At 37.7% G+C, this 25,339-nt stretch overlaps 1 protein-coding gene across 1 annotated transcript in view; it reads left to right on the top strand.

Moving 5' to 3' along the window:
• Positions 1 to 25,339, top strand: part of PAXBP1 (PAX3 and PAX7 binding protein 1) — a 38,232-nt gene that overhangs the window by 2,615 nt on the left and 10,278 nt on the right. Inside the window, 12 exon segments of the mRNA XM_017883918.1 lie at positions 5,270 to 5,446; positions 7,413 to 7,634; positions 8,475 to 8,578; positions 9,583 to 9,800; positions 10,308 to 10,497; positions 14,249 to 14,372; positions 18,090 to 18,189; positions 18,277 to 18,392; positions 20,596 to 20,619; positions 20,622 to 20,794; positions 23,597 to 23,741; positions 24,718 to 24,839. Of these exon segments, the coding sequence (XP_017739407.1) occupies positions 5,270 to 5,446; positions 7,413 to 7,634; positions 8,475 to 8,578; positions 9,583 to 9,800; positions 10,308 to 10,497; positions 14,249 to 14,372; positions 18,090 to 18,189; positions 18,277 to 18,392; positions 20,596 to 20,619; positions 20,622 to 20,794; positions 23,597 to 23,741; positions 24,718 to 24,839 (1,715 nt within the window).

Genomic DNA, 25,339 nt, shown 5'->3' with positions numbered 1-25,339 from the left:
TTTTGTAGAGACAGTTTTGCAATTTCCTTGGTGGTATTTCCACAGTGGATTTTATTCTTAGAGAACTTTTAGGAATGCCCAAAGTTTAATATTGGCATTACTTCCATTCAGCAGCCTTATCTGATACTAGATGAAGACTCCTTAGAATAATGAGGCAGTTGTATTGTACAGACATCTCTTATGTCTCTCAAAACCTCAGTTTAAAAAACTTTAAGCAGTTATTTTGTCTTTAGGAAAGTGGATCCAGTATAATATTCCATGATCTGAGTTATTCTCATGCAAATGCTGTTTTATTTTATGGAATTAATGAGAGAATCATGACTTTCCAGATTCTCACAGGCTTAATGGGAAAAAGTATGGCATTGTATCTCAAATTTACAATCTGGTTGTGAAGACAATATCTCATAACCGTGTAAGAGGACTCAGTGTTTGCCAAAATGTTCAATCAGTGTTCCAAAGAATAGCTGCGCTTTCAGAGGAGATAGGACTGCTTTATGGAAAAAGTGGGACTTGAAGATAGATCTTTGATAATTAAAATTCTGAAAGGGAAGGTATTGGGGTTATGATCAAGGATTAAAATGACTAAAGCCGTTTTGAAAAAGAACAAGTACCCTGACAGGTCTGAGTAGATGATTTGTGAAGGAAGTAGTTAGAGGTTTCATGTGAAAGACACGTTGACAGATTGTGAAGGATGTTCAGTATCCAGTAAGGGTTTACATTTGCTACAGTGGCTTGCCAAGATGATGACATGATAAATGCCTTTTGAAACTTTAGCCTGGTATTAATATGCAGCATGAGGAGAGATTGGAGGTCTAAAGCAGTTTAAACTCAAGGGCCAGCTTTGATCCATTAATAGTGGGTTTAAAAAGATCTCACAGTTGAGCAAGAGTAAAGGCTTCTATTGACTTAGTAAGAAATTCTGGATGAGTTAAAATGTTTTCTGTTGTTGTAGGGGAGAAGGGTAAGGAAAGAATGATTTGAGAACCATTCCAAGGGAAGAATTGATAGGCTTGATGTACACTTTGCCATGTTGGATTTAAAAGAACAGTCAAATTTGAGCTTTTGACCTGGAGTGTTTTAATTCATTTTCTGCTCCTGTAACAGAATACTACAGACTGGGTAATTTATAAACAATAGAAGTTATTTGGTTTACAGTTCTGGAGGCTGGGAGGGCCAAGAGAATGGCACAGGCATCTGCTAAGGGCCTTTGTGTTGTGTCATAACATGGTAGAAGGGCAGGTGAGCCTCCAAGACAGAGAGGGAATATCCTGCCAAATTCACCCTTTTATCAGGAGCCAGCTCCTGGGATAACAGCATTAATCTCCTCAGGTTGTAACTGCCATTTAAAGGCTCCACCTATTGATAGTGTTACAGTGTAATTAATTTCAACATGAGCTTTGGAGGGGACACTCAAACCATAGGGTGACTTGGTTATGAATAATTATATATAGGAATAGGGAAGGCAAGTGGAAGGAGGAATGTTTTTAGGAGAACTGGTTATTTTGGAGTCTAGGAGACTGCCTTATTTTCCCCAGAATTCTTGAGACCAGTTATTTATAATGAGATAGTAGAAGAAAGGTCAGGATAAGTGACAACTGAGAAAGGCCTGTTGTCATGGTTGCTGTATTAAGTCTCTTTTCACGCTGCCGATAAAGACATACCCAAGACTGGGAAGAAAAAGAGGTTTAATTGGACTTTCAGTTCCACGTGACTGGGGAGGCCTCAGAATCATGGCAGGAGGTGAAAGGCACTTCTTACAAGGTGGCAGCAAGAGCAAATGAGGAGGAAGCAAAAGCGGAAACCCCTGATAAACCCATCAGTTCTCGTGATACTTATTCACTGTCATGAGAATGGCACGGGAAAGACCAGCCCCCATGATTTACTTACCTCCCCGTGAGTCCCTTCCACAACACGTAGGAATTCTGGGAGGTACAATTCAAGTTGAGATTTGAATGGGGACACAGCCAAACCATATTAGTTGCCATTTATTGTTGGGTTTAGAAATGGAAACAAGTGTGAAGTTTAGGAAGCCATCTCTGACCTCTTCCTTCCTTCTACCCTCACCTAATTCTGATACTCCACTCACCAGATAACTCCAATTAATGTCCTCCCTGAAGGCACAGTCTGATTGTATTATAGATTGTCATTGTTAACACTGAAATGAAGGTCTGTCATTGACAATCAGAACTCTTCCTACCTTCAACCCTCTTTAGTAGGTAGAGACAATTAACTTCAGAATAACCACGCTATTGGCTTGAGAACCCCATTTTTCTGATATTCTTAAAATAATGAGTTCAATTTTTAACTTGAATTTGAGTGGAAGTAGCCAGTGAATAGAGATGTAGATTTGGGGGTAGTGCTTATTGCGGTGATAATTAAAGGTGAATGGAATTGATGAAGGAGCCTTATATAAAGGAAAAATTCCTGAAGACCAAAGACTTCTACTCTAGTAAGCCTACATGTAGAGGAAGGGATTTACCAAAGAGATAAAAGAATCAGAAAGGCCAAAGAGGAAAAGGGAAGAAGGTTTCAGGAAGATGATGGTCGCTTGTGTGAACTAGTACAAGAAACGGCAGGATTGCCCGGCTTTTCTCTTGAAGAGGGCTTCTGACTGGGTGGGAGTGGCCCACCAACCAGACTCAGTGCCCTCAGAGCTGTTTGGAAGAAGGAACACCTTTTGCTAAATTGCTTGATGATGCTGTCATATATGAATTAGCCATGCTTGCAGCCATTGGGTTAGCTGCTGAGCTTAGGTTGAGTGAAATCAAAGGCCGTTCGTAGGGTCAAGGCACAAAAGTTGGTGAGGAAGTAGAGGGCAGCAGGTCCACACTGCTTCCTTGGGAAGTTTGGCAGAGAGAGACATAGGCAATAACTAGAGGGACCAATGGAGTCAAGTGGGAAAGCTCTTTTTATGAAGAGAAGCCTGTGCCTCTTTGTAGAAAAGGGGAGGGAGAGCCTGACCAGGTTTAAGGTGAAGCAGGTAATAATTGTGAGAGCAGGTTTCCTGAAGTAGTAGTAAATGAAATTGAAGGCATAAGTGGAGCCTTGAAAAACGTTATTTAACATCTGTATAGAGATGTTTGGAAGGGTAACATGTGACCACTAACATTCACATATTACCATGCTTTGGACTTGTGTTTGCTCAATCATAAGCAAATACTTGTGAATTTAATGTAACATTGAATCTTAAAATTTGTAGGAATGGTTCATTATCTAAGCATATCTGATGTAGTAGACCTTTTGCACTTTTGTTTTTAGTCCATTAAAAGCCATTGGTTTAGCGTGGGTTTATTTGTTTTGTTTTGTTTTTGAGATGGAATCTCATTCTGTTGCTCAGGCTGGAGTGCAGTGGGGTGATTTTAGCTCACTGCAGTCTCTGCCTCCTGGGTTCAAGCGATTCTCCTGCCTCAGCCTCCTGAGTAGCTGGGACTACAGGTGTGTGCCACCACGCCCGGCCAATTTTGTATATTTAGTAGAGAGGGGGTCTCACCATGTTGGCCAGGCTGGTCTTGAACTCCTGATCTCAGGTGATCCACCCACCTTGGCCTCCCAGAGTGCTGGGATTACAGGTGTGAGCCACCATGCCTTGCCTAGCATGAGTTTAGAGCAAAAGGAAATAGGTAGTTTTTACTCCATCTAATAATATGATAAAGTTAGTTTTAAAATCTTATAGCTTCAGAATCCACTTCAGAAGGAAGTCTGGGTAATGAGAAAATGGTAAATGAAAAAAAAAAAAAAAAATGAAAGAGCCTAAAACAGGTGACCTGAAATCTTCTTGGTAAAGTTAAAAAGAGGGGAGGGATGTTATCTCTGGGACTATTAAGGGAGTACAGTATGGTTTGAGAAGGAAGAAGTTTGAAGTAGTTTTGGGGACAGGAACATTCTAAGGAAATGACAGAAAAATATCTTTCATATTGAGAATAAACGTTTGCTTTACTCTTTCTTCAGTATATTCTTTGTGCCTGTTGTGAGTATTACCAGGTTCATTGCTTCAAGGTGAAACACTTTGATTTGGCTGTAGTAGGAGTATTTAATTATAAGCAATGTAAACCAGGGCAGTTTATCATTAAGATGTAGTGGTGCCTCCTGGATGCCAATGGCAGGAAAGCAATCTTGAAATGGGCCTCAGGAGTGGATTAGAACTGAGAATTAGGAAACTCTCTTCTCTGTACAGATGGCACAATGCGGCCATTCCTCAGCTCCCTTCCTAGTTTACGTATGGTTGTTCTTAGTGTCATGTAGCCCTTTAGTTTCAGGCCTGATTCCAGATTCCCAGAATGAGAGTCGGTTACCTCTGCTTCAGTCAGACATCCACTCCTAAACATTGAGTCATGGTAGTGCGTCCCGCTTGCACAGTGTACATGTGACTGCTGGGATCTCATCTCTTTAGGTGATAGGTGGCAAGTGGTTTTGAGCTAAGAAGGTATTCCACGTAAGTGTCCATTACTAAGAGACTTAGCTGGACTGTAAATGTGCTTTGTTCATAACAGAGTTGCCTTGAATGGGCTTAGGGTTTAATGAAATACATAAAATGAAGTAATGCTTAAAAGAGGTACAAGCAGTTCCTTGTGGGAATTTAGAGGAAACAGTTTTGATAAATTGTTGACATTTTGATAAAATCAGCTGAAGGTGGGATGGAGCGGGGCCTCAAATGCATCCTTTATTTTATCCTCTGTATTATTTTTACCTAATCCTGTCTGTTATGCTATTTCATGCTCATGCACTCAAGAGTTTTGAGTTTTAATAAACAATCAAAACAATTCAAGCTTTACTGGATTGAGCCCATAATTGAGTGAAAATTTCCTTTTTTTAAAATTAAATATTTTTTAAATGATGTCAATACCATAGAAATAAGCTTTCTTAATTTATGAATTTTATTTTACATATATTTTAATTCTTCAAAAATTTAGGTGAGCAACCTTTGGACAAAGCAGGACATGTTAAGGATACAAATCAAGAAGATGGAGTTATCATCAGTGAACATGGTGAAGATGAAATGGATNCCTCAAATGCATCCTTTATTTTATCCTCTGTATTATTTTTACCTAATCCTGTCTGTTATGCTATTTCATGCTCATGCACTCAAGAGTTTTGAGTTTTTAATAAACAATCAAAACAATTCAAGCTTTACTGGATTGAGCCCATAATTGAGTGAAAATTTCCTTTTTTTAAAAATTAAATATTTTTTAAATGATGTCAATACCATAGAAATAAGCTTTCTTAATTTATGAATTTTATTTTACATATATTTTAATTCTTCAAAATTTAGGTGAGCAACCTTTGGACAAAGCAGGACATGTTAAGGATACAAATCAAGAAGATGGAGTTATCATCAGTGAACATGGTGAAGATGAAATGGATATGGAAAGTGAAAAAGAGGAAGAAAAGCCAAAGACTGGTGGAGCTTTTTCAAATGCTTTATCTTCATTGAATGTTCTCCGTCCAGGTGTGTACTCAAAAGTATTTCTCAGAAGTAAACCAAACCCGCAAGAATGGGCCATCTTTAAAGATGATTATTAAGAAGGAGTTAGCTAAGTCGTGTTTCTTATTAATGACATCGCTGTTTGAAGAGGGAGTTTTCCATTTGCAAATATAAAAGTAGGAGAACCAGAAGTTTCCCAACTTTTCCAAGTTTATTCACAGACAGATAATTTTATTTTGCAAATGAGTCTTCAAGTAAGTGGAAAAATGGTCCTGTAGTCCTTTTTAATGTATCAGATTAAGACTGACTTAACTTTCTTCTGAACTGCTGCTAAAAGCAAAACCAGTTTCTGTTAGTTTTTTTTTGTTTTTGTTTTGTTTTGTTTTGTTTTTTTGAGATGGAGTCTCGCTCTGTTGCCCAGGCTGGAGTGCAATGGCACGATCTTGGCTCACTGTACCCACGACCTCCCGGGTTCAAGCAATTCTCCTGCCTCAGCCTCCTGAGTAGCTGGGACTACAGGCAACCACTACCACACCCAGCTGATTTTTGTATTTTTAGTAGAGATGGGGTTTCTCCATGTTGGCCAGGCTGGTCTTGAACTCCTGAACTCAGGTGATCCGCCTGCCTCTGCCTCCCAAAGTTCTGGGATTACAGGCGTGAACCACTGCACCTGGCCTGATTTCTGTTTATGTCCATACTCCTTTTTACTTTTCTGCAAAAAATAGTTTGCAAGTCTAGCCACTGGCTAATCCGCTTTTGAATAAATAAGTGCTCAGTAGCCAGATTTAAATTATGAAGCAGTACCATTTAACTCCTGTTAATGTTTATACAATTCTTTTCTGGGCTGAGAAAGTTGTAGTGAATTCTATACATATATCACTAGTGGGAGTCTAATTGGTACAGTCCTTATGGGAAACTCTTTGGCAATATGAATCAATAGATCTCAAAATGTTCTTACTCTTGACCCAGTGATTTCATATCTAGAAATTTATCCCAAGGAAATAATGTTTTTATTGGAACATTTGCAATGAGCAACATTTTCTAGCAGGAGGGGAAAGGTTCGTTAGTTAATTATAGTACATTTACTTGATAGGATATTATGTAGCTGTTAACGATTAGGCAAGTAGGGAGGCATTAATTTTTACTGTAGTCAAAAGGTCAGTTAATGTGTGAGGTAGATTATGCCTTATCCAGAAAATGTTAAGTCATTAAAAACTATGTTTATGGAGAACAATAGCATGGAATAAAGCTTATTATGATATGAGAAATAATTAGGTACAAAATTAAGTATTTAGTATGTTACAGGTGAACTAAAAACTATCTGCAAGAGAAATGTACTATACATCATATAGTGCCTTTTCAGGGTCATGAGATTGTATTATTTTTATCTCTTCCAGCATCATAATACAGTTTTATAACCTTTTTTTTTTTTTGAGACGAAATATCGCTCTTGTTGCCCAGGCAGGAGTGCAGTGGTGCAATCTCAGCTCATACAACCTCTGCCTCCTGGGTTCAAGCGATTCTCCTGCCTTAGCCTCCCAAGTAGCTGGGATTACAGGCGCCTGCCACCACATCTGGCTAATTTTTTGTATTTTTAGTAGAGATAGGCTTTCACCATGTTGGCCAGGCTGGTCTTGAACTCCTGACCTCAGGTGTGAGCCACCGTGCCCGGCCACTTTTATTTGTTAAAAATGAAGAAAAAAATTACGGTTAGAACAAAACTGCTTTGGTGAGTTTTCCTTTTACCCCGTCCCACTTTTCCCATATATATTACCATTATATGTTCTTTTTAGTTTCCTCAGTGACTTTTATACTCCATTTAAACTCAATTAACAATCTTTCAGATTGCAGACACAGTGTGGGAAGGAGGTGCCAGCAGTTGAAACATCACTGTGATGTGGCTATCTTGGATTATTTTACCTTTCATATTTTCAAGAAAATAGAAACTTTGCACCTCTCATACTGCCATATTCTTACCATTTGTTTCTAGGAGAAATTCCAGATGCAGCTTTTATACATGCTGCGAGGAAAAAGCGCCAAATGGCCCGAGAATTGGGAGATTTCACTCCTCATGATAATGAGCCTGGCAAAGGCCGCCTTGTTAGAGAAGATGAGAATGATGCCAGTGATGATGAAGATGACGATGAGAAACGCCGGATAGTTTTTTCTGTGAAAGAAAAGTCACAAAGACAAAAAATTGCTGAGGAAATAGGTAACTTGATTTAACTGAATAGTAAGCCTATTGCATTGCCTTTTTTTGTTTGTTTTTAGGCAAAGTGTCATTCCATCACTTAGGCCAGAGTGCAGTGGTACAATCATAGCTCACTGCAGTGTCTTGACTTGTGGACTCAAACAGTGCCCCTGTCTCAGCCTCTCAAGTAGCTGGGACTACAGGTGTTTGTCACCACACCTGGCTAATTTTTTTGTTTTTAATTTTTTTGTAGTTATGGGGTCTCACTGTGTCTGGTGTCTTAACTCTTGGCTTCAAGAGATCCTCCTGCCTCAGCCTCCCGAAGTGCTGGGATTACAGGCGTGAGCCACCATGCCTGGCCTCTAATGCTGTTAAATGTGATTTGATATTATAGTCAAGTAAAAAGTATTTAGACTATTAAGTTTTATGTTAGAGGACTGTTCTTGGGTACAAGTATCTTATTGGAATTTTAAAAAACTATAATATTGTGATAACTAATGTTTATTGAACATTTATTGTGCAGCTGGTATTGTGCTTAGCAATTTACATGCATAAATTCATATAATTCTGTATTCTTAGGAGGCATTAGATTTTGTTCCCTTTGTTGATGTCAAGTTTACAGAGGTTAAGAAACACATCCAAGATTTTAACTATTACATTAATACTGCCTTTAGCTTCAAGGAATACTGTGCTTAAAACAGGCAAAGTCAGGACTACCAAATGAGAGAGGAGATCATATTAGACATTTTAGTAAGATTGAGTTAATAGTTTTGCTCAGTTCTTGTGAAATGTCAGGTCAGCATCTTTTACCTCTTTGCTGTTTGGGTGTTACTTACTTTTCTTTGTTACTCATGGCTGTAGGAATTGAGGGGAGTGATGATGATGCTTTAGTAACTGGAGAACAGGATGAAGAGCTCAGCCGATGGGAACAGGAGCAGATAAGGAAAGGAATTAATATCCCTCAGGTAAGACAAAAGAATTAAACTAAAAATTAAAAGTAGATTAAAAAGCCTTTTTTATCGAATCTTTGTCATTTCAAGTAACAAAATCCCATGAGGACACACACACACACACGCACGCACGCACGCGTAGGCTTTAAAAGAAACTGCATTATGTTCAGCTTTTTGCAGTCAGAACGATGGAGGAATTTCCAGTTTCTTCGATCAGTTTTTCTCAAAGTGGTCCTTCATTTTAGCAGCATCGGCGTTACCTGGTAGCTCATTAGAAATGCAAATTATCAGCCCCCGGAGACCTACAGAGTCAGAAACTTGGGGTGGTGGGGCCAGCAGTCTTTGTTTAACAAGCCCTCCAGGTGATGCTGATGCACACTAAAGTTGGAGAACCATTGCTTTAAATGGATTTTTTTTGTGTGTATAGCTTATTTTTTTGGACTTTAAGAATTATTTTGAAGAAGATGGATTTCTCAATAATACAAAATTTGAGATGGATGAAAATATTTTCCCTAATAGTTAAAACAATTTGTTTTATAAAAGTAGGTAATACAGTGAGAAAAATTGCATAAACATAAACCTATTTTTGTTACTAATGTTTTGAGGCAGAATTCGCATACATTTGGGTGAAGTTAAGAAAATGACACAATAGAGAAAGTCTTGGACTGGATGTCAGGAGTTTTAGATTCTAATCTCTGGTTGCCCATTGATTCTGTGACCATGGGCAGGCATTTATCCTCTTTCATTGATCAAAGGTGGCCTTAAATGATTTTTGATGTTCCTTCCAACTCTGAATGCTGTTTTTCTGAAAATTATTAGAAGTAAATGTAGTGATTCCACCAAGAGATATGACATTCATTCAATCCTGCTTTTATCTAATTTTGAAGAGTTCTGCAATTATTACATAATGTTTGACAAATAGGTATAATTTTTTGCTGATTTTTTTTAACCCTAAAGGCTTATTATTGTTTTCAAAGTTTTAACTACCGGATTTCATCTATATCCCATTTCTTTTCTAGGTTCAAGCCAGTCAGCCCACGGAAGTGAATATGTACTACCAGAACACTTACCAGACAATGCCTTACAGCTCATCCTATGGCATTCCTTATAGTTATACGGCCTATGGATCATCAGATGCCAAATCTCAAAAAACAGATAATACAGTCCCTTTCAAAACTCCCAGTAATGAGATGACTCCCGTTACTATTGATTTGGTAAAGAAACAGCTTAAAGACAGGTAGGGCAGATCAACTTCTTAAAGACCTGTCCGCTAGCTTTCTGTTCCCTCAGGCAACATGTAGTCTGGGGTAGCAGATGCAGAATATCAGCAAAGAAGATTCACTGGCCCAGCTTCAAAAGCTAAACAGAAGATGACTTCATACTTTGTTCTGCTACCTTCTTGGATTACTTCTGTGGAAGCCTCGAAAAGTTATAAAAAATGCCACTTCATGATCTTGTTGAAGACATTTCTGAGTTTCTACCTCTTGGACTCTGAAAAAGTGTAGTCACGCTATGGGGGGAAAAGCAAAACAGTGAGATTTTGGTTAGCCCACAAAACTGCGAAATCTGTAAACTGCCATTTTTTGTTTTTTGAGAAAAAAAGCAGTACAGATGAAAAGATGCCATTCCAAATATTTTTATGTTCTAATAGTGGAACTAAATGCATATTTTAATATTGCAAGAGTCCTGACAGCATAGACCTTTGGATGTAAATGTGTTATATTTATCCTTTTGTGTTCCTAAGGTTGGACTCCATGAAAGAATTGCACAAAACAAATCGACAGCAGCATGAGAAACACCTGCAAAGCCGAGTGGACTCTACCAGGGCTATTGAAAGATTAGAAGGGTCTTCTGGGGGTATTGGTGAACGGTATAAATTTTTGCAAGAAATGCGAGGGTATGTCCAAGACTTGCTTGAGTGTTTCAGTGAAAAGGTAAGAATGCAAAAATATTAATCTCTTTGAATAAGGCAAAATTAGGGAGGTCTAGATGGCCTTGTGTAGAACATTCTGTAATTCTCAGAAAGTACCCACTGAACTCAACATTAGAAGTGATGAAAAGTCATGTTTCATTTTTCTTCACTTCATTAGTGGCATTATCTCTTAGGTGCAATATAATACCTTTGTTGAAAACAGAAATAAATATAATATCTTAAAGCACATTTAAATAAGACTTTGGAAAGTCTTATGTCAATATGGTGATAGATTATTATTGGCCTGTGCTGAATTCTTAGAAGATAAGGGACTCATCTGATAAAATTTTCTTTTATGGTTCAGGTTTAAACTTATTTTTAAGCTGTTTCTACAAGTAATTCTAAATGTGCATATAAAGTTGCAAATTTTATTAGATTTTTTTTTTTAAACATTGGGTGATTACCATGGTTGCTAATAGCTTTTATCTAAATAAGCCTATGCTTGATTCATTTCAGAAACCATTCATTGGATATCATTTTTCTAAGGTTTCATTTCTCCCAAATTTATTTTTTTCCAATAGGATAGTCAGTTGACAAAATGTTTTGCATTCTTATACCATTTATTGTTTACATTTAAAATTAGGTGCACACAGCTAATTTCTCAAATGACCTCCTAATTGATTTTTTTCTTTAAGATAAAATACTGGTTGAGGCACTGGTTTATAAGCATTTGTGGACTTTGCAGCCTTATCTTTAAAAAAAAAATTTGAAGTGTGGTCCTTAAATATCCTGTCTGAACTTTGGATTGGAAGACACATTTCCCTTTGTTATTGACTATGTAGATTAGCTTAGAATCTGTAAGCGTATAGTGTGGTTAAATATGTATTTCAACTTTTATTATCTCTGTTGATTACTTGAATACCCTAAAACCAGTAGCTGGGAAAAGCACATTGCCAGACTGTCTTCCTGATGGTTCTTTCTTCCCGATGGGCCTTTCTTCCTGATGGGTCTTAATAGTTCCAGTCAGTCTGTGGCCAGATTCAGGATGAGATAGCATTCACCATGTCCTCTCTGTAGGGTCTGTCATGTTTTGTCTTTATCACCTGGTTTCTGGAGAAGCAGCTGCAGTCTGAGTTATGATACCACTTGTGGTATATCAGTTGCTTAGGGTGGGGAAGAAGTATAGGCTTGTCTGTATTCCTCTGTGCCGGGAGCTGGAGTCAAGATTGGAAGTGGAACCTAAGTGTCAAGAGTTGACAGATGTGTCCTTCCTACTGGCAAAACTCTTCTGAGCCCAGTGGGCATGGTGGGAGCTGGTCTCGTAACTTTTGTGACTAGAGAAAGGATCTTTTTCTTAAACTATACTTTGTGAGTTTATCCCTGGAGAGCTGCTTCTTGAAGTATCTTGGCGCTTGCTTCGGAACTTTCTTGAGTAAATTAAGATATTCATAATTGCAAACACAACTCTGAAAAATTTGACAGTAATATGGTCAGCTAGATAATACCAAAAGTAGGACAACCTAGTTTATAGTTTTTAATTGTTGAATTATTAGTGTACTTCATCTCTTGATTACCCTGTTCCTAGAGAAGTTTACTTCAGATTATGCTAACGTGGTTATACAGAATCACTTAGATTTTTTGGAACAAATCTTAAACCTTATACAGTGACTACATTTTAATTAAAAGAGAGTTAGACATACCTTCATTTAAAGATGAGTATTATATTTCATTCTAACATTTTCATGTGTATTTCATTTTATTAAGTGTACTGCTTAGTTTAGATCTTTAGAAGATAATCTTAGAAAAAACAAAAAAGTACTGCTGAGTTGATAATATAAATTATTATATTGGAGATGCTTAGAAATAATTGGATACTTTGAATCATTTTACCATAAGAATATTATTTCAGAGTTAAACTGTAAAAGATAAAGATCCCCTTTTTTTTCCTCTTTTGCTTATGCCGTTTAGTTGGCTGTTTTTAAACTTAAGTTTTAAAAATATTTGTCACTCCTTCTTAATTGCCAATTGTTTTTGTTTCCCTGTAATTATCTTCTTGGGTTCTTTGCCTTTAACTTTGGTCCCTAAAATAGGATAATTGGTAAAGGTTTTTTGAGTTTTGGAAGAGGGGATAAAAGCAAGTCGTCATGGGTGCGCAAGACTTCCTTGAAGATAAAATCAATATTGTTAAGAAACTTGAATGAGAGCTGACAGTCGGTTTAGGGCTTTTATTCTCAGTAGAGTTTTTCTCTGGACCTCCAGTAAAAGGCATTCCAGTTAATCTAAAGAGAAAAACTACATTGTCAGGATCTTAACTATCCATTGCAAATTGTATTCTGTATGATGCCAGCTTAGGTGGGTAGTTCTTACAGTACAGGAAGCTTAACAATCTCTAGGACTAAAAGATAAAAGGATGCCTCTTAGGCTCATTTATCTTCAGTACTTCATGGTTTTTTTAAAAAAAGTAATGAGGGCGTGGGGAAGTGTAAATGGCAATGTGATGGCAGTAATTGCTGAAAAAAAAATCAGATTATAGTAAAGTGTAATGATAGAGTCTCTGGACTCAGCTGTGAAGGATAATCATTGCAGATTTGGGGACATTGTTGCCCATGGTGTGGCATATTAAAGAGCAAAATAACTCCATTACTTTGACCTTTCTGTGAGCATTTGCTACTTTTGCAATGGAATCATGCAAGTATATAAAATTGCTTTTATTACAGACATCTTTGTATTCCACCTGCCTTTTTTTATTTTCCATTTGCAGTCTGTTCAGTTCAGGAAGCTGCTATAACATTTGGTGCCAGTGTTCCCAAACTCTAAATAATGTGTTTTCCATTTGCACTAACCATCAGGAAACTAGAATTTCTGGTTTCCTCAGGTATGTGTAGTGGTCATTAGTGTTATGTGAAAGTTTCATAGCATTTGTCTATAACATAAGGTATTTATAAAGAGAAAGTTTTCTGTTTTAAGTTAGCTCTCATGTTCTTTTGTATTCTATATGAATCAAGTAAATGCTTTAAGGATATTAACCTGGAAAAAATTATTGACTTTGTAAGCTCACAATTCATGTAAAGAAATTTTTATAAAATATGGAAGAATTTAAATATTTGACAGGAAGAGGACAACTTTCTAAATTTGCGATATATTGATTTCAGAGAGGTTAGTGATAGCTAGAAATTTTATTTGCCCTAATAATTATTTTGTTTACATTACAAAATTTGTAATAAAGGTACAAAATAGTTAACAGATTAACGTACTTGGTACGTATGAGTGGCAGAGCAACTGAAATATCCAAAACTGGAGAATTAGCAGACTTTTTTTATTCTTACCTATTCATAGAGCCATTGCACTTTTTTGGTATTGCACAGTGATAATGTTTTACTTTGAGCTACAAAAATCGCAAGGCAGATAATGCTGCTGGAAAATTAAAATAGATATTAAAAGACTTCTGAGTACTTAAATATTCTCTAAAGGAAAAGCTCTAAAATTGTTGACATTTCTTTACTTGTTCTGTGAATACTGAAGTGCTACATTTCTTAACTAACGTTTGCTCCAATAACTAGGCACTGGACATTATAGCTCTATGCATGGATTAAAAGAAGAAGTGTTGTTTCCCAAATGTAAAACTGAATTTGCTACTTGTGTGCTGTTGGGGATTCATGATTATTCTGTCCGTAGAGAGGGTACTTTTTCAGAAATCCGGAAATAGTATGGAACCCTCAAATAAGTAAGCAGCTGAGGAGTTTGGTGTTACGGAGTGTGTTGTATTTTTACAGGTGCCACTGATTAATGAACTTGAATCAGCAATACATCAGCTGTACAAACAGCGAGCTTCACGCCTTGTCCAAAGACGACAAGATGATATTAAAGATGAATCTTCGGAGTTTTCAAGCCATTCAAGTCAGTCCATCTTGAAGGTTTTTATTATTCATTAAACAACCTTGTTTACATAGTGCAGCCTAATTGAAAATTAGAGATCTTGGAGCATTTTTTTTTAAAGAAACAATTTCCTTGCTCTTGTGTCAGGTAGATCTAAAAATCGTAACAGTGTGTACTTGAATTGTGTTTAAGAAAATAGAGCTTTTGCTCAAAAACGTGGTAATATTCTGTCAGTCTTATTCTTCTTTGGGCATGTTTTTTCATTCTCCTTTAGAGGACAGAAAAGACATTATCAGTATTTTATGTTAAAACCATTATTTGTTTGGCCCTAGTTGTTTTTTTCCCCCATTTTCATTCAAAACACCAATACAAATAAATGCTTTTCTTGATCACAGTGAAAGAGTTTGAGTTTAGGGACTGGGACATTTTGTGGGTAAGGGGAGGGAAGCTATAACTTAACAAATGACACAACTCCAAGATTAAGAGAGTTTTGAGCTTCATCTTTTGGATAAAAAATGTTTTATATTTTCTTTTTAAATGTTTCTCTAGTTAGCCTTATATACTGGGTTTTTTAGTAAGTCAGTTGGTGCTTACAATTCCTGAAATTCTGTATAAAAATGGATAGAAATTGAATTGTACTTCCATCATGATGGCGTGTGTTATGGAAAACCAGAATTAGAAACCCCTTGTTAAATAGTTCAGTGGAGGTCCTTTAACTAGATGTTTTAAACTTTTTAGTTCCTTTTTTTCCATTGCCCTCCATATTCTTGAGTGCGCTAATAGGAGTTTTCCTAGCGTGAATTCCTTGTGGTTTCTTTTGTCATTTCTTTGTTCCCTTTGTCAGCATTTCTCAAATGGAAGTGTGCATCACAATTACCTGATACTCGTTTAACATACGGATTTTCTGGTCCTATCCCCAGTGATTCTTACTAGGTCTTCAGCATCCAGAAATTGCATGTTAAACAACCTTTCCAGGTGATCAAATGCAAAGAGCTCTAATGTTACTCTTTCAGAAAGCAATGCTTTGCTGTACAGGGTCTCCTCTGAGTCAGAGACATAGGATCCCTGAAAAAGCATCCTTCTGTATGTCAGATGGGTTTTGAAGAGGCATAAACAGATGGTAATACAGCCCTCATAGCTGAGGCAGACTCAGCTATGAGCCCTATAAGTGGCTGTGACCTTCTGTTTTTGCCACCGAATTTTAAACTGGATTATTGACAGCCACCTACATGACTAATGCATCCTTTCCAGATCACTTTTGATCTAGAAAACCAGATTTCTGGGGCAGATTGCAGGTAACCATTATATTACAAAAGGAGGTAATTTTCTTTTAAGTTAGATGGTTTGTGTGAGCTGTACGTTTCGTCAAATACCTTTTCCCACCTGTAATTTGTTCTTGAGAATATGATGCTGTTTACTTGGAGGGAATTTGAAGGAAGAGTTGAATTATGTATACTAATTTGTTTGAAAGTTGGAAAGAAATTAAAAGATACTGGGAAAGTGAAAAATTCAGTCCTAGAGGGAGTATACATTAATTGCCAAAGATTTGAGGAAAATTACATGGGACGCTGGAGAATCAATTCATTTTCTGATCTGTTTTTTAAAGAAGTAAAGAATAGTCTGAAATTCATCTGTTTAGATTTATAAGCACTTATCTGCAGTTACTGTGTATAATTCTTACAGAAATGGAGGAGGCTATCACTTGAGTCATGTTACACTCACCTGTGTCCTCCAGTGCACATTTTACAAAACCTATACGTGCAGCGATGTTTTAAGTATAATGATATTTTTAACAATATTTCTTGAATGAAGGAAAACTCTTGAGTCAGGAATTATTTTTATAGTTTGGGATATTTTAGCTAATTTATCTAGGGTGTGTAGTGAACTCACATCTAGGGCTAGGACATCTTTCTGGTTTAGTAATTTTTCATTCCAATTGGTGCACTTGGGAACATACCTCCTTCCTAATTTCAGAGCTATTTTGAAATAAGAATTAAAAACTCAGTAAAAAAAAAAAAAGTCAACTTTTAAAAATAGTAGGGTCTGGCCGGGCACGATGGCTCACACCTGTAATCCCAGCACTTTGAGAGGCCAAGGCGGAGTTGGAGACCAGCCTGGCCAAAGTGGCAAAACCCCGTTTCTACTGAAAATATAAAAATTAGCTGGTGGCGGGTGCCTGTAATCCCAGCTACTCAGGAGGAAGCTGAGGCAGGAGAATAGCTTGAACCTGGGTGGCGGAGGTTGCAGTGAACTGAGATTGTGCCATTGCACTCCAGTCTGGGCGACGAGCAAGACTCCGTCTCAAAAAATAAAATAAATAAATAAATAAATAGTAAGTCCTGGGATGGTTAGGATATTCTGAAGTAAGAGCTGATTTTTGGTTTTATTTTTCCTCTTGCTGATTTTGGTGACACATCTCTCATATCAAGTAAAAAAATAGGCACGTCTTAACTTGGATGTCTTTCATCTTGCATGTGCTCACCTCCCTCCCCTCTCTCCCAATGCCTTGGGTTGTTTGCCTCCCCTTACTATCATGTCTTCATAGTGTGGAACTAAAACGTAGAAATGAGGGAAGTATAGTGGACAGATGTTTCCCCCACCCCTTCTTCTACCTGGGCAAGAGATTAGGGGAGTCTTGATTAAAGAGAATAGGTCCAAAATAAAGACCCTGAAACACTAAAATCTAGGGGTCCCCAACAAAAGAACTGGCTCTGTACCTAGTGATCTGATGGAGACACCTCTGTTAGACAGCTCCTGCCCACACACACAGCTTCCAATCTTGCTCTTCTACATGAACAGGCAGTTAACGATGATCAGAAGGACCAACCTCAGCAGTAGAACCAAAGGGACTGAGGAGACAGACAGTGCTGGTGCAAGTATGCAAGTTTTCTGTGAACAGGATACTTTCAAACAGTTGGGAGCCCCAGGGAGATAACAGAAGGTATCCTATTCTGTAGCAGTATAGAATACTGTAGAAGAGGAATATTGTAAGAACAGGAACCATCGCTAGAAAATGAAAAACATGATAACTGAAATACAAATAGGATTGGAAACTAAAGCTAGGAAATTACCCTAGAACGTTTTTGACAAATGGAAAATAGGAAGGCAAATAAATAAATAAATAAATAAAACTATGCTGTGAAAGAGAAAGATTAGCATTGAGAAGGCAGAAGTTAGTCCTGCTCAGATACGGTTTTCAGTCTGTGGTGTTGCCTTGTTCTAAAAATAGTGATAGAAAACAAACTTCTACAAAGCAAAATTATAATAAATTCATTAAACTCTTGCAACAAAGCTGTTTTCTTATGTCTTCCTATGTTTTCCTGCTGTCATATCATTCAACGTGATGCTTAAGGTCTTCTTCTTTAAAAGTGTAATGATACTATTTTTCCCTTTGCACAGGTAATTTAGAGTTTTAATTTATTTGGTCATCGTGATAGCTATTCCTGATAGCTGTCCTGTTACTTAGACATAAAAATAGTGAGTAAGCCCAATTACATATTTGTAGGGTTGTTGAACTCTTAAAAAGAAATCACTTCTTTAATTTTCTACTTTTAAAATGGGAACGCAGAATAATACTGAAATTTGTTCTAAGCTAAAATCCTGTCTGGTTTACCAGTTATTGCAGAATCTTGCCGTTGAGATTAGCAAGCAGTCTATCGTAATGGCTTATTCTGTGCAAACTCTTTCCTCAAGATTGTTGAAAGATGGCTTTTAATTTTAACCGTTGTTGTTTTGCAGACAAAGCTCTGATGGCACCAAATCTTGATTCCTTTGGACGCGATCGGGCACTGTATCAAGAGCATGCAAAACGTCGCATTGCAGAGCGGGAGGCCAGGAGGTAATTGTCAAAACCCTTGCTCTTGGCTTGTTTGGGAAGGGAGGAGTCTCTTTTATCTAGTTTGGGAACTTGATGTTTATTATTTAGGACTCGTCGTAGACAAGCCAGAGAGCAAACCGGTAAGATGGCAGATCACCTTGAAGGCCTTTCCAGTGATGATGAAGAAACTTCTACAGATATTACTAATTTCAATCTGGAAAAAGGTTAGACATTTATTTGGAAATAAGACTCATCATCAATTTAGTTTCTACTTGGGTATGGTTTTTACCATGAAATGGTTTGAATATTCATGGCCTCTGCATTAGAACCAGGCACTTCTTTTTTAATTGCAGAAACTTGCATGCCTTTTTATTAGTGAATATCATGATGAATTCTCAAAAATAGGGGTAACACCTTCTCATAGGGTATACTTAGTACTTGCATAATAAATGTTGTTACTCTTCCAAATGGTAGAATTTTAAGTGACTGGAAATGTGTCAGGTCCTGAGGGCAACTCTCATTGCAGCCTGTCTGGTCTGGAAAGGTAAAGCTTGGCAGCAGAGCACTCAGCCCTGAAGGAAACTCTTGGGGAGTCATGAGTAATCTCACTTTAGAGGGTGGTTAGTACTATTATGTGCCAGGCATTTTCAGAAGGATCCCAAATAAAAGTCTTCATTTCCCACCATTGGCTATAATTGTTTGGAATTATATCAATTGCACACCATTTGGAACTTAGTTCGAGAACCTTCTTTCTCTCACTTTTTTTTATAGTGAACATTTCTAAACAGAAAATTTGAAAGACTAGCACAGTGATCATCCACATACCTATCACTCAGATAACAATGCTTATCATTTCACCAAGTTTGCCTGACTCTTTATACATGGAGATGTGTGTGTGTGTTGAACTATTTGAAAGTACCTTACATACCTCATGGCACTTCACTCCCCAAAATTTCAGTGTGTGTTTCCTATAAATGAGTATATTTTTCTGTGTAATCACAGTACTATTATCTTTTTTTTTTTTTTTTTTACGATGGTTATTCTGATTCTTTTTTTTTAGCACAATAAGAAAATTAATAAATTTATTAATATCATGTCCATATTTAATTTTCCTCAATGGCATCCTGGAAAACCCTTTTAGGAACTATTTTATTTTGTTATTTTGTGGTTTTGAAACCAGGATCCACCTAAGGTTCATGCTCTGCATTTGGTTGTTAAATTTTAAAATCTAGAATAAATGAATAACCGTAAGTACTCCACGCATTCACACACCCACCCCTATTGTTTAAGACACTAGCTTTTTGAAGAGACCGGACCACTTCTCTTATAGAATATCCTATATTCTAGACTGTTCTGTATGTTTCCTCATAGCATTGTTTAACTTGTTCTTTGATCCATTTCTTGTAAACTGGAATTTAGGTCTGAAGGCTTAATTAGATTTAAGTTAAACTTTTTTTTCCCCAAGAATAATTTATACAGGATGTTGTTTCATACTGCCTAAAAGCACATGACAAATGTTAGACTGTCCCACTATTAACATTGTTAAGATTGATCTTGCAGTAAAGGTTCTCAGAACTTTCTCCCTCCATTGTAAAGATTTCCTTTTCCCAAGTAATCTGGGACATCATAAGAGTATCTTATTCTTGGTCCAGCACAATGGCTCACACCTGTAATCCCAGCATTTTGGGAGGCCAAGGCAGGTGGACCACTTGAGGTCAGGAGTTCAAGACCAACTTGGCCCACATGATGAAACCCCCATCTCTACTAAAAATACAAAAATTAGTTGGGCATGGTGGTACATACCTGTAATTCCAGCTACTCGGGAGATTGAGGCAGGAGAATCACTTGAACCTGGGAGGCAGAGGTTGCAGTGAGCTGAGATTGTGCCACTTCACTCCAGCCTAGGTGACAGAGTGAGAATCTGTCTCAAAAAAAAAACTTAAATAACTTTTCACTTGAAGTTCTTAGCATCCATTCAACTGATGGTTGGCTAGGTCAGTTATTATAATCACCAACAGAGTTTGAATGAAGCAGTGTGATTAGTGACTGATTATGATGCACAGCTGTTAATCTGTGCAGTGGTTTGTGGACTAGAAAGCTAGCAGTGCAATTACTCATGGCTAATATACTATGGTAACTGAAATTTGAACTGTCTTGTTTGGAAACAGGTGTTATTTAGCTAAATTTAGAAAAATTGTACATACTGGAACTGCAAAACAAAGACTGGCTGCACTCTAGTTTACGTAAAAGAGAAATTGAAACATCAATTTATCTTTATTTTTTCTTCTAAATTATGACTAATAATTGGCCCTTTGTTAATTAGCATATCTTCTGATACTGAAGCAACAAAGAAAACAGAAAATATTGGACTGTTTTTTTCCTACTTCATACTAATGTATGGTTCTCTCTGGGATTTTGTTGTTTTAGATCGAATTTCAAAAGAATCCAGCAAAGTTTTGAAGATGTCCTTGAAAGTTTCTATTCAATTGACTGTATTAAATCACAGTTTGAAGCATGGCGTTCAAAATACTACACGTCCTACAAGGATGCTTACATTGGCCTTTGTTTGCCAAAATTATTCAACCCCCTCATACGACTTCAGCTTCTCACTTGGACTCCTCTTGAGGTGAGTGGCTTCTGTCACTATTAGAAAGTGTTATAATTTGATACCTGGGTAATTTTAATCTCAGTGCTAGAGAAGTAAGCTTAAGCAAAATATTTTGCAGGGGCGATAGGGCATAGGCTGTAATTGATACAGGTTGTATCTGGTTATAATCTTATGATCTTTCCTTTTAAGTTTCATCTCTTCCCAGAAGAGCTGTGTGGTTTTTTTTTTTCAGTTTACATATAATTCTTTTTTCAGCCAGCTAAAATTATATGCAGTAACACTGGGATATGAACACAAATAGTAAGAACTTGGTCCTTTGATCCTAAAGGATCTCAGAACCAGATGGGAAAGCACAATGAGGCAGGTGTGAAATGAGGACGTGAACCAAGTCAGTGGTCATGGTGAGAAAAATTGATAGGCCAGGCATGGTGGCTCACGCTTGTAATCCTAACAGTTTGGGAGGCCAAGACAGGAGGATTGTTTGAGCTCAGGAGTTCAAGACCAGTCTGGGCGACATAGCAAGACCTTGTCTCTATTTAAAAAAAAAAAAAAAAAAATTAGCTATGGTGGTACGTGCTTGTATTCCCAGCTACGTGGGGGGCTGAGGCAGGATTGCTTGAGCCCAGGAGATTGAGGCTATAATGAGCTATGATTGTGCCACTGCACTCCAGCCTGGGTGATAGAACAAGACCTATCATAAGAAAAAAAAAAAAAGAGATAAGGAGGTGGAATCAAGAGGACCTATTGGTCTGTCATAAAGGGAGGGGGCTAGAGGGGTCTAGAATTGACTCTGGAGGTCTAGTGGTGATGTTTACAATGTGGTTTGAGAAGTTAAAAACTGACTTGGGTGAAGCTGTACACACGGTTGAGATTGGCTAGGTTGAATTTGTGGACTGTAAGGAAAATGGGGCTGAGGTTGAAGCCCTGGAAACACAACTGAAAAAAATGTGAGCTCTGAGAAGCATTCAGCTCACAGCTCCTATTTCCTGTGTGCTCTTGGCCAGACCTTCTGAAGTTTTGCTGTGTGTCTGAGTATCTTGGTAGACAGCAAAGGCCCGAGACTGTGTTTTGGAGTTGTTTTTCTGTGTCGCCCACTCCTCTGCCCCACAGCTTCTAGCTGTCTCAGCCTTCCTGAACTCCACCCTCTGTCTCCTCCACTCAGCAAGACTGCTCTGCTGCCCTGAACTAGCACCTCACCTCATTTGATTCCTTTCTTTCAAGGGTCATAGTCTTGTGCTGCCTGTGGTCCATTGTATTTTGTCCAGTTCTTTTGTATTTTCTTCAGCTTTTAAGTTCCGGAGTACATGTGCAGATTTGTTACTTAGGTGAACATGTGGCATGGTGGTTTACAGCACAGGTCGACCCATCGCCTTGGTATTAAGCTAGCATCCAGTAGCTGTTGATGCTCTCCCTCCACTAAGTCCCCACCCCCACCCCCCAACAGGCCTCAGTGTGTGTGGTTCCCAGTATGTGTCCATATGTTCTCATTGTTCAGCTTTCACTTGTGAGAACATGTGGTGTTTGGGTTTCTGTTCTTGCGTTAGTTTGCTGAGGATAATGGCTTCTAGCTCCATCCATGTCCCTGCAAAGGACATGACCTCGTTCCTTTTTATGGCTGCATAGTATTTCATGGTATATATGTACCACATTTTCTTTATCCAGTCTATAATTGATGGGCATTTGGGTTGATTCCATGTCTTTGCTATCGTGAATAGTGTTGCAGTGAACATACATATGCTTGTAGCTTTATAATGGAATGGTTTATATTTCTGTTGGTATATACCCCGTAATGGGATTGCTGGGTCAAATGGTATTTCTGCCTCTAGATCTTTGAGGAATTGCCACACTGTCTTCCACAATGGTTGAACTAATTTACACTCCCCCCAATAGTGTAAAAGCATTCCTTTTTCTCCAAAACGTTACCAGCATCTGTTGTTTCTGGACTTTTTAATAATTCCTATTCTGATTGGTGTGGGATGGTAGCTCATTGTGGTTTTGATTTGCATTTCTCTGATGATCAGTGATGTTGAGCTTTTTTTCATGTTTGTTGGCTGCATGAATGTCTTCTTTTGAGAAATGTCTGTTCATGTCTTTTGCCCACTTTTTAATGGGATTGTTTTTTTCTTATACATTTAAGTTTCCTCTAGACTCTGGATATTAGACCTTTGTCAGATGCACAGATTGCAAAAATTTTCTCCCATTCTGTAGGTTGTCTATTCATTCTGATAATAGTTTCTTTTGCTGTGTAGAAGCTCTTTAATTGAATTAGATACCATTTGTCAATTTTTGCTTTTGTTGCAGTTGCTTTTGGTGTTTTTGTCATGAAATCTGCCCATGCCTATGTCCTGAATGGTATTGACTAGATTTTCTTCCAGGATTTTTATAGTTTTGAAGTGTACATTTAAGTCTTTAATCCATCTTGACTTAATTTTTGTATATAGTGTAAGGAAGGAGTCCATTTTCAGTTTTCTGTATATGGCTAGCCAGTTCTCCCAGCACCATTTATTAAACAGGGCATCTTTTCCCCGTTGCTTGTTTCTGTCAGGTTTGTTGGAGATCAGATGGTTATAGGTGTGCAGTCTTAGTGCTAAGTTCTCTATTCTGTTCCATTGGTCTATGTGTCTGTTTTTGTATCAGTACCATGCTGTTTTGGTTACTGTGGCCTTACAGTTTGAAATCCGGTAGCATGATATCTCCAGCTGTCCAGTTTTTAGTTGTTTACAACCAAAGGTTAAATCCAGTTCTTGTTTCTCTTATCACAGCTGGAAGCTGAAATACCCACTATTTTAGTATTTGGGTAACCTTTTAAATGTCTTTTAGGCAAAATGTCGTGACTTTGAGAATATGCTGTGGTTTGAATCTTTGCTGTTTTATGGTTGTGAAGAACGAGAGCAAGAAAAAGATGATGTAGATGTTGCCCTACTACCTACCATAGTAGAAAAGGTGATTCTTCCTAAACTAACAGGTAAATCTCCTGTTCTCTGAATTGAGCATTCAGACACACTGGCTTTCCCAAATCTATTTTATGAGTTTTAATTCAGAGCATATTTCTTTATAGAAATTACATGAGAAATAATAGTTACCACCTGGCCCAGAGATGACTTGAGGGCAGAGGGGTTCTTATCCTGGGACTTGAGGACCACTTTAGGGTGGGCCTATAATTGAGTGCAGTAATTGCTTCATAGGTGAGGTTTAGAAATTCAAAGACTAACTGAAGCAAAATTATACATAGTTTGAGGGAGGATATGTATTTATGTGGGGAGCAATTTCTTTCTTTTTTTTTTTTTTTTTGAGGCGGAGTCTCGCTCTGTCGCCCGGACTGGAGTGCAGTGGCCAGATCTCAGCTCACTGCAAGCTCCGCCTCCTGGGTTTACGCCATTCTCCTGCCTCAGCCTCCCGAGTAGCTGGGACTACAGGCGCCCGCCACCTCGCCCGGCTAGTTTTTTTTTTTGTATTTTAGTAGAGACGGGGTTTCACCGTGTTAGCCAGGATGGTCTCGATCTCCTGACCTCGTGATCCGCCCGTCTCGGCCTCCCAAAGTGCTGGGATTACAGGCTTGAGCCACCGCGCCCGGCCTTGGGGAGCAATTTCAATACTTTGATAAGTTCCTCTAAAAAGATTAGGAATCATTGATATAGGAATTTATTTTGAATACTAGAAATGTTAGTTTGAAATTCTTGATGCCAAGACAACATTTCTACAGAAATCCTCTTTTTTCCTAATCTTCATTTTCCCCGAGTACCAGAAATAAGAATAATCTATCCTCTCTCCACATCCCTGTCCCTCCAAATTCCCACAGTTAATAGCACAAAGAAGACTAAAGCTTATATTGTAGAGAAAGAGGAAAAATAAATTAGGATTGACATTAATAGAGGTCTGCTTGACAAAAAATTTAAGCTACAATTGGCTTCTGTGTCTCAATCCTCTTTTTTTCTTAATAGTGATAGCTGAAAATATGTGGGACCCTTTTTCTACAACACAGACTTCAAGAATGGTGGGAATTACACTAAAATTAATCAATGGATATCCTTCAGTAGTGAATGCAGAAAATAAAAATACACAGGTAATTTAGTATCTTTGGAAGACTTTTTTTTTTTTCCTCTTTCTATTGAATATGAGCAAGCATTGAGAGAATGAGTCTTTATCCTAAACCAATCAGAAATCTGGTTCTCTCACTTGGGCCATCAGGGCTGTTAAAACCTGAAATACACAAAATTTGAGATGTTAGGTTTTTTTTTCTTTTTTTTATACCTAGTCCCACAGAGAGATGCTAGTTTTCAGTTTAAAAAAGTTAATAAAGAAGGAAGATGGCATCAGTTTAAATAGCCTTTCATTGTTATGATTTCTCACCACCACACCTCAGTCCCAATCCAACTAGTCAAATGTCCTTTTAAGGACTGTATTTTTTGGGGGGAAATGAGAAACTAAAATGTTAACAATTGATAATTTAAGCTTGTCCAAACCATGGCCCATGGACATGTGGCCCAGGACGGCTTTGAATGCAGCCCAACACAAATTTGTAAACTGTCTTAAAACATGAAATTTATGCACAGACCCTGCCCT

This window comes from Rhinopithecus bieti, unplaced genomic scaffold (assembly GCF_001698545.2).
Source record: "Rhinopithecus bieti isolate Rb0 unplaced genomic scaffold, ASM169854v2 scaffold_13207, whole genome shotgun sequence".
In the NCBI taxonomy this organism is placed as follows: domain Eukaryota; kingdom Metazoa; phylum Chordata; class Mammalia; order Primates; family Cercopithecidae; genus Rhinopithecus; species Rhinopithecus bieti.
Note: the sequence above shows the minus strand (reverse complement) of the source record. Positions and strands in the feature narration are given on the sequence as shown.